The following is a 14,041-nucleotide window of genomic DNA, read 5'->3' on the forward strand; positions in this document are numbered from 1 at the left end:
ACAACTGTCAGATCAGCATTCTTCCCCATGATTGTGTAGCCTAGTGAACCAAACTGAGAGGCCATTTTGAAGGCTCAGGAAACCTTTGCAGGTGTTTTGAGTTGATTAGCTGATTGGCATGTCACCATATTCTAATTTGTTGAGATAGTGAATTGGTGGGTTTTTGTTAAATGTGAGCCAAAATCATCACAATTAAAAGAACCAAAGACTTAAACTACTTCAGTCTGTGTGCATTTAATTTATTTAATGCACCTGTACATACATATACAGTATATATGAATGTTTTTATATTGATGAATCCCTTAATTTGTTCAGAGTAGGTAAATGTACAGTTTTTTTTAATGCTTTTTTTTTCTCTAGGAAAGCCTTACAGCACATGCCGCCCCTGTCCTTAACACCGTCTTCAATGGAGTTTCCCAAATTCCTCTCTCCAAACATTCTGGAAGAGGTGGACGGCTTTTTACTGCGCATAGCAGAGTAAGAATCAAGCTCTACTAGCACAAGCTCAGCTCAGCATGTTTAAATCTGTTATTAATGGGTCAAAACAATGCTGACGTGGAGGGCAACAGTGGCATACCCCTTTTGGTTTTAATTATACGAGTCAACCTGATAATAATGGAAAGCTGTTTTCTATCAGTGAATAATTACAGCTGTTTCATCTGAACCTAACTGGTCACTGCCTTTCTCTGCTGAGAAAGCTTATCAGAAGTGCTTTGCTTTTAACCATCCTGTCTCTCTCTAGCTGCTGTGTCTCTCCTGAGGCTGAGCTGACTCTGTTAGCGTTTGCTCTGGCTCGAGGCAGCGTGGCTAAAGTCCTCATCTCTCTGTCTGGTATCTGTGAGCATCTGGACTCAGAGTACAGAGCTTCCTCACTGCTGGCCTCTATGGCATCGGTCCGGTTAAGACTACTCTACCGTAACGGTAATGCACATTAGTTCCAAAAGATTTTCAATATTTTTGATGCAGTCAACTCCCACATGATGATCCTAATGACTGTTTATGAAAGTGAACTGCAGGAAAAGATGTACTGTATTTAGATCAGTTTTATTTTAGCCTTATTTATATATTATATACTATTATAATATGTATTCATATTTGGAATTAGCTTTTAGTTTTATGTTTTCAGTGTAATTTTAGTGTACGTTTTTAGTTATTTTTGTTTTGTTCTTTTGTCATATTAATTAGTTGTTGTTTTTTTTAATATTTCTTTTTAACTTTATTTTTATTTCAGTTTTAATTTCAGTGATTTTAGTACTGAAAATTAATAGGGGCATGGGGGGGGGGGGGTTTAAACCAACTGCCCGAAGCCAGCATGAAAGACCCTCAGGACAGTTGACGGGCCACTGCTGCGTTTCATCACGAAAGCTTATAATTTGCATATGATTTTTAAGCCTTGCCTGTTTAAACATTCAAGAGATTTTAAAGCATTCAAGCAAAAGAAGATGCAGAAGAACTCAACTGAGTACTCGCGTGCTGTGTTCGGTGAGCACACAGAGAGTCGCATCTCAGACAGCACGCAAACATCAAATTGAGTTATCTTTTGCATCTTCTTGTGATTGAACGAACAAATACACCTTGTCAGTTTAAACATTCAAGTGCAAAAAGATGCAAAAGAACTTAATTCAGCACCCATGTTCTGCCTAATTTACTAGCTGCTGTCGGTGTGTCCTTAAAGGGTTAGTTCACCCAAAAATTAAAATTAGCCTGTGTTTTACTCACCCTCGAAGCATCCTAGGTGTATGTGACTTTTTTCTTTCAGACGAATCCAATCAGAGTTATATTAAAAATTGTCCTGGCCCCTCCAAGCCTTTCAGTGGGGGTAGTGTTCGGTTGTCAACAGTTCAGAAGACTTGAAATACAGTGCACGCATCCATAATAAAACGTCCCTCACACAGTTCCGGGGGGTGAATAAAGGCCTCCTGTAGTGAACCAATGCGTTTTTGTGAGATAAATATTCATATTTCAAACGTATTAAACACTTTTCTCTCACTTCTGATATTCTGTCATATGCGGAAGGCGTTCTGGTGGATGACGTCGGCGTGGCGTGGAGAGAGAACAAAACAAAACACCAGTCACGAATTAGAAGCACAAAACAAGGATTTGTAAAGAAAAATGTCAGAGGATTTCGAAGCCAATACTCACCCTCGAAGCATCCTAGGTGTATGTGACTTTTTTCTTTCAGACGAATCCAATCAGAGTTATATTAAAAATTGTCCTGGCCCCTCCAAGCCTTTCAGTGGGGGTAGTGTTCGGTTGTCAACAGTTCAGAAGACTTGAAATACAGTGCACGCATCCATAATAAAACGTCCCTCACACAGTTCCGGGGGGTGAATAAAGGCCTCCTGTAGTGAACCAATGCGTTTTTGTGAGATAAATATTCATATTTCAAACGTATTAAACACTTTTCTCTCACTTCTGATATTCTGTCATATGCGGAAGGCGTTCTGGTGGATGACGTCGGCGTGGCGTGGAGAGAGAACAAAACAAAACACCAGTCACGAATTAGAAGCACAAAACAAGGATTTGTAAAGAAAAATGTCAGAGGATTTCGAAGCCAAGAGGAGTCTGGTTTTCCTTTGCTAAAGTAAGGAAACTTTGCTTCCTTTGCTCCTGCATTTCTCAGAGGCGCGCGCACGACGCCTATGTCCTACGTCATCCGTCTGCATGTCTTCCGTGTACCACAGTCAGCGGAAGTGAGAAAAAAGTGTTTACTCCCCTGTCCTTAACACCGTCTTCAATGGAGTTTCCCAAATTCCTCTCTCCAAACATTCTGGAAGAGGTGGACGGCTTTTTACTGCGCATAGCAGAGTAAGAATCAAGCTCTACTAGCACAAGCTCAGCTCAGCATGTTTAAATCTGTTATTAATGGGTCAAAACAATGCTGACGTGGAGGGCAACAGCGGCATACCCCTTTTGGTTTTAATTATACGACCTGATAATAATGGAAAACTGTTTTCTATCAGTGAATAATTACAGCTGTTTCATCTGAATGGAAAACTGAAGTGTTTATTACGTTTGAAATATGGATATTTATCTTACAAAAATGCATGGATTCGCTACAGGGGGCCTTTATTCACCCCCCGGAGCCGTGTGAGGGACGTTTTATTATGGATGAGCGCACTTTATTTCACGTCTTCTGAAGTGTTGACAACCGAGCACCCGCTTACCCCCACTGAAAGGCTTGGAGGGGCCAGGACAATTTTTAATATAACTCCGATTGGATTCATCTGAATGAAGAAAGTTACATACAACTAGGATGCTTCGAGGGAGAGTAAAACACAGGCTAAATTTCGTTTTTGGGTGAGCTAACCCTTTTATGTTAATCCAAGAAAAAAAAAAGACAAAATCACTCACTGCTCTTGACTGAATTACTTTTGTAGTTTTAACAAGAATTAATCTATATTTAATTTATGCAGTGAAGACTATGCAATGCTATTTTACATTTGATTATTCTGTTTCTGTGCCTGAACACCTACAAACTTGAAAAAACTTCAATCAATGTGTAATTTGTATCCTTGTTCAATTTTTCCCCCTGTTTTTGTGCAATTTACACTATTTCAAACAGAGTTCATGGGTACAAAAAACAAATCTATATATATGTATATGTGTGTGTGTGTGTATATATATATATATATATATATATATATATATATATATATATATATATATATATATATATATATATATATACTTATATACTTTTTTTTTAAACTCGCAGCATAGAACATTTTATGTATTTTAAATTGTATATAATGTATATCACAGAAAATATACATTATATACAATTTAAATACATTACATTTTCTATTCCATGATGCTGCTGCGTCAATATGGGGTGCTGTGTGTACATTAATGAGGAAAAAAATTAACTGCAATATAACAGTGAAAAATATAAGGGGGTCTGAATACTTTCCATACCCACTGTATATATATATAGCACTTATTTAGGAGAGATGTATATTTTCATTTGTTTAGAAATATAAGGGTTAGCTGCATTTGCGATTTATGCTACAACTTTGTAATAGTTTTAAACCTTGTGTGTGTGTGTGTGTGTGTGTGTGTGTGTGTGTGTGTGTGTGTGTAGGTAAATCTATCCAGCTCCATCTGCAGGCATGTGATGTGAAGAGCAAAGAGGAGAAGTCTGGCCCAGAAAACATGCTAACGGAGCCAAATACTGGAGATGGTACGCAAATCATGCATAACATTCCACCCAGTCCTGGTTTTATTTGGAGTAGAGATGTGTATTTTGGTCGAGTGCTTCACAGATAAATCACCGAAGTGCTGGGGTGAATAGCGATGCCTTTTAAATAGCTTTGTGCTTTAAAAGAATGAACTTTCTCTGTGGAAAAAAGCAATATGAATGTGCTGCTTTTTTGGTCATCTGTAATGTTTAGAAAGAAACTCATGCAGAGTTGGCACTCTCAAAGGGATGCTTCATTTGTACCTGCAGGTTTTCTGACAGAGAATGGAAAGAGGAAAGCCAGTGTGATTCTCTCCACTGAAAACCAGAGCTGCTTCCAGGTCACACAGATCAAGATAAAAGTGAGAGAAGCTTTAGTACACACTTGAGCATTTGTGCGTCATACTTCATAAATATGAAATTAGAGTATGTTCTGTCAGTATGGTAGTCAAATAAATTTCAGTTGGAAGCATACAAACTGATTTGATCTACACATCCTAGTTTTAAAGCACTGCTGTGTTCCTACGTTTCAGGTGCGTAAAGGAGCTATTGGTGCTAAATGTGGCTTGATGTTTGCCTACAATGACAGCGAGGCATTTGATGCAGATAAACACTTCAAAAGATTCAAAAAGTACGACAGCTGGGACTACAAAGACTATAAAGACTTTGTCCAAGACAGGTATGTCACATTCTTAGTCTGTAACGTGATTAGTTGTTGATTTATCTATCTGGAGTTCATTTAACATTGTTGCTCATAAGAGACAGCCAATATTGATCACTTGAACTTTAAATAGTGCTTGTTTAGGAATGTGTGAGAGAGTGCAGCCTGTGTGAGTGTGAAGTATAGCGTGAGAATGCATTGTCTTGCCATTGCATGTGAGAGTGTTTTTGATCTTTGCACATGTGCACAAGGCCAAGATGGCTGTAAATTCAGTGAGAATGTTTCTGTGAGTCAGTTGACCGACCTCTCTCTGTTATCTGCCTCTGTACCCCACACACTGTCGTCATGTGTATCACATTCACACTCAAACACACCCACTCCAGCACAAGGATGCCAGAGACCAGTGAGGATGAGCCCATTGGCTGGTTTGAGGTGGAAGAGGACTGGAACGACATGGAGATCAAGCTGCAACAATGCAGAGTGTCAAAAGTATGGATTCTTTCTTTCTTTCTTTGATAGTTTGCTCTTGACACTGCCACTGCCAAAAATTAGACTAATCTTTTTTTTTTAAAGCAAAAATCATGGTTATGGTAACACACATTGGACAGTAAGCAATAAAATGCAGACTGTTTAAACACTGACTTGAGACAATCTTTTTTTGTCATGATAAAATAATGCAGTAGCTATCCCACAGTAAGTGCAAAGATACCAGAATGGCAAGTTATGTAAATGTGCCAAAAAACCTAAACGGGCAGGAATTACAGTATGTTATTAACCCTTTTGGGGGGGAAAAAATTGTAACACTTAATTAACATCCACTCTTTCTGTCTTTCTGTGTGTAGTTTTTGATGGTGAAGTTCCTGTGTGCAAGGCAGGACACGGCAGAGCGGTTGGGGGTTCAGCAGATGAGTTTCAGTGGTTATTTATGTCCAGACTCAGAGCGGATGGAGGATGTGGAGGATCTGAGTGCTCAGGCCGAGGGGAGCGTTTCAGGCCTGGTTACGGGTCTCACACTCATAAAGAAAACCCTTTATTTTATCCAGCAGCTCACAAGAGATATGGTACACCCACCAAATGTACTCTTGCAAGTGACCTAATTTGTTTTTAACACAACTCTGAAATTCATAATGCATTTTTTCAGTGAACTTTGCATGCATCTCTAAAGAGAGCTGCATAAATTTTGAGCCTATGTTACAGGATGTGTCTTTGTCCAAGCAGAAGTCCCTGCTGGACTTCAGCGACCTCAGCCTGCAGCTGTTCTGGGACTTCTACCGCAAACTCAGATCTATGTGAGTAAAGCTGTAATGTGAATTTATGTTTATATGTGCATGGATTTTATTGTAAATGGTTTATAAATGGGATGTAATTTTTAATTATCATACAGTGGGGTTACAAAGAGTATATGCTGGAAAGCAGTGATTCATTTTATATTAATGCAGTAATGAAGGCAAAAAGTGTTTAAAAATGATTTTTCTAATGTCTGCTGTGTATGTGTGTGTATGCGCGCACTTCGTACACTTTCAGTGAGGGAGAGGAGGCCGTAAAGACAAGAGTTCTCCTGCTTCAGCTGTTCCAGAACTGCTTCCCAATGCTGCCCAGCCTGACAGAGTCCCAGTTGTCAGACATCACAGCCTCAGCTTCAGCATCAGCATCACCCTCAGCCAGCACAGACGTGGGCCCTGCAGAAACCATCGGAGAGCTCTACAGTCACTTGTGTCAAGGTAAGACTCGCATGCTGCTCCGTATGACTGTGCCGAGACATATTGCAGTGGTTTGTTTGTAATGCCTTACAGCTGTGTAGATGCATGTGCAGTTTGATTTGTTGTCATGGAGCACTACTGGAACAGCTGAAGTAAAAGTTTTTAGCTGCTCTAATGCAAACAGTACTAATCAAAAGTTTATAATCTGTACTTTTTAGAGTCTCTTAGTTTTAAAGTTTCTTATGTTCACCAAGGTTGCATTTGTTTAATGGAAAATACAATAAAAGCTGTAATATTGTGAAATATGACTACAATTTAAAATAACTCTTTATTTCTATATATATATATATATATATATATATATATATATAATTTATTTATTTATTTAGTCATTTAGCAGACGCTTTTATCCAAAGCGACTTACAAATGAGGAAAACAGAAGCAATCAATTCTAGTATTAAACCAACTAAAAACAGATCCAAAACTTTATAAATACTACCTATACATATTTAAAAAATAAAGAGATTAAATAAAAATGACAAATGCATACAACAAAACTCCAAAACTTAACATTTAAATGAAAAACAATAAATAAAGCCCAAAACAATTCAAAATACCAAAGAACTAAAGGTGTAAGAGCACAACAATGACTCCAACATAACACCAAGCCAAACACCAAAATAAAAAAAACTACATGTGTATGTACAACCACACACACACTGTGCATGTACATACACATCCATAAATGCAACATATATATTATTTCATTTCCATCCAGCCTGCCGAAGCACTAAAACAACTCGAATCAAATAAAACCCCAATAAAATACATATACAGACATAATAAATTCAGACATAATGTAAGTAAAATCTAATTAAATAACAAATACAAATAATACAAATCAAATGACAGTAGTCCATCAGTAATCCCAAAAAACAACACTGCCAAACCTACATGCCAAAAAACAACAACCCACTTAACTGTTACACATAGCAAGAAATGGTCACAAAAACCGAAACGGAAGTGAAACAAGCAATAGGAAAGAGGAGAAATAAAAAGTGACACTTATCCTTTGCTGGTGTCCCTGCTTGGTGGAGTCGCACGGTAGAGTCGATGGTCTTTACACCCTTCGGTCTTCACACGAGGAGGCCTTCACGCGACGGCTGTCGCAGTAAACTAAGCTTTTTTTTTATACCCGTCTAACAAAATACTAAATTAATTCAGCCGGACACACTTTCCTTATTTTCTCCACAACAAATGGCCTATAACAAACAAATAAATATACATTTAAATATAATTTATTCCTGTGGCAAAGCTGAATTTTCCTTCAGAAATTATTCCAATGTTCTTTTTTGGTGCTCAAGACACATTTATTTTTATTAATGTTGAAAACATTTGTGCTGCTTAATATTTTTTTTATCAAATTGTGATAAAAGAAAATATCAGTTAAAATTGATGGCTGAAAACACACTGAGACTTCTTTAAAACATTCACTTGAAATTGTTAAAAGCCATGTAATAATGCTATTGTATTTTGATGCTGGTTGAGAGAATAACCCACAGTTTTGTACTGTCCAGTGGTGGACGGCCCTAAAGGAGAGACTGCAGTGGAGAAAGCTCTGAGAAAAGAAGCTGTAAAAGCCATCCTCAATGGAGCCGCCATTTTCTTCCCTGACAAACAGAGCCGGAGGGACAAACTCTTCCACATGATGGTAAGACTTTGAGGGTCTACTTGCCTTTGCTGAATATTATCATTGAGTTGCTTTTTATGAACGTTTTGTTGTTGTTGCTGCTGCTGCTTTTCTCAGAAAAACATAACTGAGGAAAATCAGCCAGAATCTGTGAAACTGACATTTGAGTCTCTCTGCAGTTACTTCAGGTATCAAACTCCTCCCTTTAAACTAGTACTCTTTTCTGTCCCTGTCCTGTAAAACCAAATAGCTTACTTTCTGCTCTCACACATTGTCTCTCACTAATCACTGTTTGCAGTGATCAGGACCCGAAAGGTCTCCTCTTGCTGCCTCCTAAAGGATCCCCATCTGACTTTGACATCTCACCTGTCCTGACCGTCATGGACACGCTGCTCATTGTGGCCACTAGAGAGGTATGTCTGCCCTGTGCTGACAGCTGCCGACCTCATCTAGTCACCCCTGCACACATATATAAGCTCCTGCAAAAAGCTGACACATGCTTTAGATGTTTACATTGTCCATTAACATCTGTTAGCTGACACCTCATTTTGTAATGCATTTCACTAATGGTTTTCTCTTGTCTAGCTTTATAAAGAGTGATGTGATGGTGATCCATGTAAAATGCCCCTCTCCCTTTCTTCAGTGTGAGGTGTTGATGTTGGATTCCAAAGGAGGGTCTATTTGGAGAGTCCTACTGTCTCTCTTCTGGGCTTTACAGGGCAGCCTGCTGTCCTGGTGCTTCCTGCAGCTCAAAGGAGGAATGGCCACCTCTGCTGATCTGGCCAGGGAAATCCTGATTAAATGTTAGTGTGCTTTTCTTGGTTTTCCAGTCTGCGTTTATAGAGCCCTTCAAAATACAGTAGGGTTGAAAACTCCACTTGTGAAAATGCTGGTACTGTGGTAAATGTATATATTAAATATTTACATTGTAATGCCTTTTTCATTACACATTATATTATGAGCTTAACAGTTACAAAGCTGAATAGAAGAATTAACATTCAGTAGGGAAGTAACAATTAACCGCAAGCCGGTTGAAAATCGAATTCAAATATGAGATTCAAATCGGTTGAGATGCTAAACAAATCGCGATTCAATTAGGGGTAGGAGTTTATATGAATGTATGTCTGAGGGGAACTTACTGTCTTTAGAAAAGTTTAGATGGTATTTTTTCTTTTCCTCTTGCCTCTGTATAATGCATATTAAAGTTCATAAGTGCAGCACTGCTTTGTTTACAGCAGAAACCAGGAAACGCTTTAAGTGCCACCTGCTGGCAGAGAGTGCATCTGCGTCTCATTCAGCTCGTCTGCTGTTTCTGTTTCATGCAGATATTTTTTATGTATAGTTTCTCAAAACTGAAGTCAAACCATTCTGTTTTTGCTTCAAATTTCGAAATGATACAATCTAATTTAGATTAAAAACTGCTCATTTTGCATGTATGCAGCATCTTTGTTTGGATCATGATTAAAATGCAGTGGTTGCCTCTCATTTTAAATGGAAAGAGCCCAGACAAAGCCTTATTTTGTTTATATGAAGAGTTTTCTTTTATTTGTGTTACTTATTTATTTGATTTGGGGCTTTTTTTACATTTCAATTTAGTTTTGTTATTTACATTTACATTATATTTAAAGGGGTCCTATTATGCTCTTTTACAAAGTCTTGATTTTGTTTTGGGGGTGTACTAGAACATGCTCTCATGCTTGGTGGTTCGAAAAACGCATTATTTTTCACATAATTTACATTATTACAATACCTTTCGCCCCAGGCTGGCACAAATGGCTCGATTAGTTCCGGGTTTGATGAATGTCCACCTACCGAAAAACAAAATGTGTTGTGATTGGTTAGCTGTCCCAGTGCGTTGTGATTGACGAACAGCTTAGACGGTGTTTCAGTACTGCCCCGCCCCCTTGCTCCGTCTGTCAACAAAAGCTTTTGGGAATCCGGCACTACTCACTCATGTTGAAGCTGTCCTCAGTAAAATGCGCAGCACACAATAGCAAATTGGGGTTATAATGCTCAGGATAAATTGCATAAATTGCAACCACTGTTTCCTGATATCATCCGCTTTCAGAAGCCCAAACAAAGACGTTTGGGCACGGAGGTGAAAAAAACAGCATTTCAGGCGGTCGCACACCGGACAAGAAGCGCAGCGTCGCCGTTTGGCGTCTGTCCACGGCGCCCAGCTACGTCGTGTTATATTTGTAAGAATTGTTCTAGACCAGCGGTTCTCAATCCCAGTCCTCGCGTACCCCCGCTCTGCATGTTTTGCACGTCTCTCTTTGTTAACGCACCTGATTCAGATCATCTTGTTAGAAGTGAGCTCCGTGCATGAACTGTGTTCCGATTGACATGGTCCCTACACAGTGTCCATTGCTCCCTACTCCCTGAGCAGGGGAAATCCGTTGAAGTTTACTTCACTTCGGAATATTCATTTACAGATTTGCGCTGCGCCGCTGCCTGCATTCAGCGTCTTCACACACAAACGAAACTTACGTGAGAAGCGTGAAGTGGGACATAATATACCTCTGTAAATACAATTTAAATTCACGTCTCGCACACTTAAATGCCCTTTGTATGGAACATATCCCTTCAAACTGGAATCATGGAGGAATATCCGGTAATGTCAACCATTCGAATTTCTGTAGGCGGGAATTCTTTGTAATGATATTCCAATGAACCGTTTTGTGATATCACAAAGCCCGGAAAACAAACGCTGTAGTCTCCCTTTGGAGTGGACTTTGAGATTTGTAACTTTCTGGATCTTTTTAATGCCCAAACATACACACTACACACTGACTAAAATTAAAAAAGTGAAAAAGCATAATAGAACCCCTTTAAATGTTGTTATTTAGCAGATGCTTTTATCCAAAGTGACTTACAAATGAGGACAATAGAAGCAATCAAAACCAACAAAAGAGCAATAATATGCTATAATAAAAGTGCTATATTAGTATATTATTATAGTGTTATATTTAAATTTCACAGAAACGTGCAGTATTTTGTCCAAGCAATAATAAAAGAACACATTTCATTTATAATTTTTCTTAAATCTCATTTTGTTAAAAAAAAATTGTGAATCGAATCGTGACTTGAGTGAATCGTTACATCCCTAACATTCAGCACTCAAGTGGCATGTGTTTGTGTAAAATCTGATGATGAGAATATTTGAAAGTGTGTCGTAGATCAGTTAAGTTTCTAGATTTTCAGTGGTCTCTGCCCTTTTGCAGTCTCTATAAAGATGTAGTCCAGTTCCATGTCTTTTTTTACCTTCAGATATTGAAGTTCTACGAAAAAGCAAATGGTTGTGAACATTTAGTCTAGCACTACAGATTGTACCGTCAGCTTTATTTGACTCTTCAGAGTGAATAGTAGTTACACATGACGAAACATGTGCACATTTTCTTTTAATGAAATACTTTTATTCATCAAGGACGCATTAAAAGTGACATTAATACATTTATAATGTTACAGTGCTGTTCTTATAATGGAACTTTCTATTCATTAGAGAATCCTGAATGCGATTTCCACGAAAATATTAAGCAGCACAACTCTTTTCAACAGTGATAATAATCAGAAATGTTAGACGAGCACCAAAGCAGCATATTAGAATGATTTCTGAAGGATCATGTGACACTGAAAACGGCGGCTGAAAATTCAGCTTTGCATGCAGGAGTAAATTACATTTTAAAATATACAAATAAAAAACAATTCTTTAATTTGTAATCTTTGACAGTATTACTATTTTTACTCTATCAAATAAATGCAGCCTTACCTTAAAAAGAAATTACAAACCCCAAACTTTTGAACGGTAGTGATTATTTGCAGTAGTCTAATGCAGTGTGAATACATCTGTGTTGTTTCTCTTGGATATTAGATGTGGAACAGTTCCTGTCAGGTACCAGAGACATACTGAGTCTTCTTATCAAGCGCTTTTCTGGGGTTGACATCATGGAGAAACTCAGTGGATCTATCCTCGCCATGGCAACAAGACAGCTGGTAGCAGACCGCTTTGTCCCACTATGTCTTTATTTTATAATTTATTCATGCGTCTGTTCGGACAGTATATATGTATGTACATATTAAGTGTGGATTGTGTGCTGTTGTAGACAATCTTCCTGCTGGAGCTGTGCGCCCTGGATATTCCTCACTGTGTGCTGCTCAAGAGATACTACCCTCTGGCAGACCTCCTCAAGAAGCTGTCTAGTGACACAGAGGACATCTTCTCTAAGGTCAGTTCACTCAGTGCCTTAACACATTCAAGTTAAAATAAATAGAATTAAAATGACTGAAAATGAAAGTATTTCACTTAGGTTTTTCCACTTGCCATTTAAAAAGCAAGCAGCTAATAAATGAATGACCACCATTGGTGTGAATAATGCATTTATCAGAGCTTTTATCCCTGTGTGTTTATAGGTTGATATGGAGGGCTGTCAGCAGACTCAGCAGCCTGTTGTTTTAAGGACGTGGCATATGGAGTCGCCTCATAACTATGAGAACAGTAGACACGAGACCACCGTCTTTGTCTGTCCTGGTGCCACGTCATTCGAGGTGGAGTTTGATGAACGTTGCGAAACAGAGAAAAGGTGTGAAAGACTTATGCCACCTTCTGGTGAAAACGGGAATCAATCTCGCACTTTACCTGTTACAGATACCATGTGGCTTGAGTTAAAGTATGCATTATATTTACACTGATTGAGTGTTTTTGTTTTTGTAGGTACGACTATCTGGAATTCACTGATGCTAGGGGAGGAAAAGTGCGGTATGATATGAAGGTTGGCACGGAGAAATGGCCAAAGGTACAAAAACATTTTATTGGAGTATTTTAACTATATATGTCAACAGAATGTGTTTAGTTATGTAATGAATTATATTAAAAATAATTTGTTAAAATGAATGCAATTAATTATACCCCTTGTAGGGCTGGGCGATATAGCTAAAAAATGTATCAACTATAAAATGTTTCATATCGTTCGGTATTGATAATTATTGACATTTTTATAAACTTTTTTTAAAACAAAAAGCAATAGAAAAAAATAAGTTTAAATTTAACCACTGTATTTATAATTAACACAATTTATTGAGACAAACAATAATTTTTTGTTTTAACAATCAAACACAATAAAAATTAAACAAATATCTAATTTCTAATGTTTTATATGCAGATTAAATAGGTCTTTATTGTATAGGTCTAATTGTCTCCCGAGGGCGCAATGAGCAAAATAATGCAGCGCATTGAGCAAGTAACTCTATAAAAACCCGTGCATTACGTCTAAATTAACTCATAAAAATCAAATATAATTTTGTAAATTGCATAAACAATTATGAACAAAACAGCATAATGTATTTATGCATTGCTTAAAGGGGTCATATGACATTGCTAAAAAGAATATTATGTTGTGTATTTGGTGTAATGCAATGTGTTTATGCGGTTTAAGGTTAAAAAAACACATTCTTTTCCATATAATGTACATTATTGTTTCTCCTCTATGCCCTGCCTTTCTGAAACGCATCGATTTTTACAAAATGTTACGTGTTACTTCCTTAACACATCTACTACTTATGCAAACGTTGATCACACTACAAATACAAACAATACAAAACTGCTATAAGAAACAGAAAAGATTAATTCATTGTTTACCTGGGTCTTCCATCTATGATTAGCTCACCACCTCTTATCTGACATGTCTTCGGGTTTGAGTCGTTCGTTCATCACGTGACAGCCCCATAAGCTTTAACCAATGCAGTCTGAGCTGGAAAGAGAATTGATTAGTTCATCTCTCGAGTCTTCGGGTTTGAGTCGTTCGTTCATCACA

At 37.8% G+C, this 14,041-nt stretch overlaps 1 protein-coding gene across 1 annotated transcript in view; it reads left to right on the forward strand.

Annotated features, from left to right (window-relative positions):
* LOC107587441 (zinc finger ZZ-type and EF-hand domain-containing protein 1) overlaps positions 1 to 14,041 on the forward strand; it is a 48,682-nt gene that overhangs the window by 6,997 nt on the left and 27,644 nt on the right. The window contains exons 6-22 of the mRNA XM_016275236.1: positions 361 to 477; positions 743 to 921; positions 4,085 to 4,183; positions 4,451 to 4,542; positions 4,714 to 4,859; positions 5,225 to 5,330; positions 5,684 to 5,902; positions 6,039 to 6,130; positions 6,366 to 6,562; positions 8,119 to 8,252; positions 8,349 to 8,419; positions 8,530 to 8,644; positions 8,875 to 9,034; positions 12,103 to 12,224; positions 12,335 to 12,457; positions 12,642 to 12,811; positions 12,943 to 13,024. Of these exons, the coding sequence (XP_016130722.1) occupies positions 361 to 477; positions 743 to 921; positions 4,085 to 4,183; positions 4,451 to 4,542; positions 4,714 to 4,859; positions 5,225 to 5,330; positions 5,684 to 5,902; positions 6,039 to 6,130; positions 6,366 to 6,562; positions 8,119 to 8,252; positions 8,349 to 8,419; positions 8,530 to 8,644; positions 8,875 to 9,034; positions 12,103 to 12,224; positions 12,335 to 12,457; positions 12,642 to 12,811; positions 12,943 to 13,024 (2,224 nt within the window). The remainder of the gene's footprint in view (positions 1 to 360; positions 478 to 742; positions 922 to 4,084; positions 4,184 to 4,450; positions 4,543 to 4,713; positions 4,860 to 5,224; positions 5,331 to 5,683; positions 5,903 to 6,038; positions 6,131 to 6,365; positions 6,563 to 8,118; positions 8,253 to 8,348; positions 8,420 to 8,529; positions 8,645 to 8,874; positions 9,035 to 12,102; positions 12,225 to 12,334; positions 12,458 to 12,641; positions 12,812 to 12,942; positions 13,025 to 14,041) is intronic.

This window comes from Sinocyclocheilus grahami, unplaced genomic scaffold (assembly GCF_001515645.1).
Source record: "Sinocyclocheilus grahami isolate Dianchi unplaced genomic scaffold, SAMN03320097.WGS_v1.1 scaffold92.1, whole genome shotgun sequence".
NCBI lineage: Eukaryota > Metazoa > Chordata > Actinopteri > Cypriniformes > Cyprinidae > Sinocyclocheilus > Sinocyclocheilus grahami.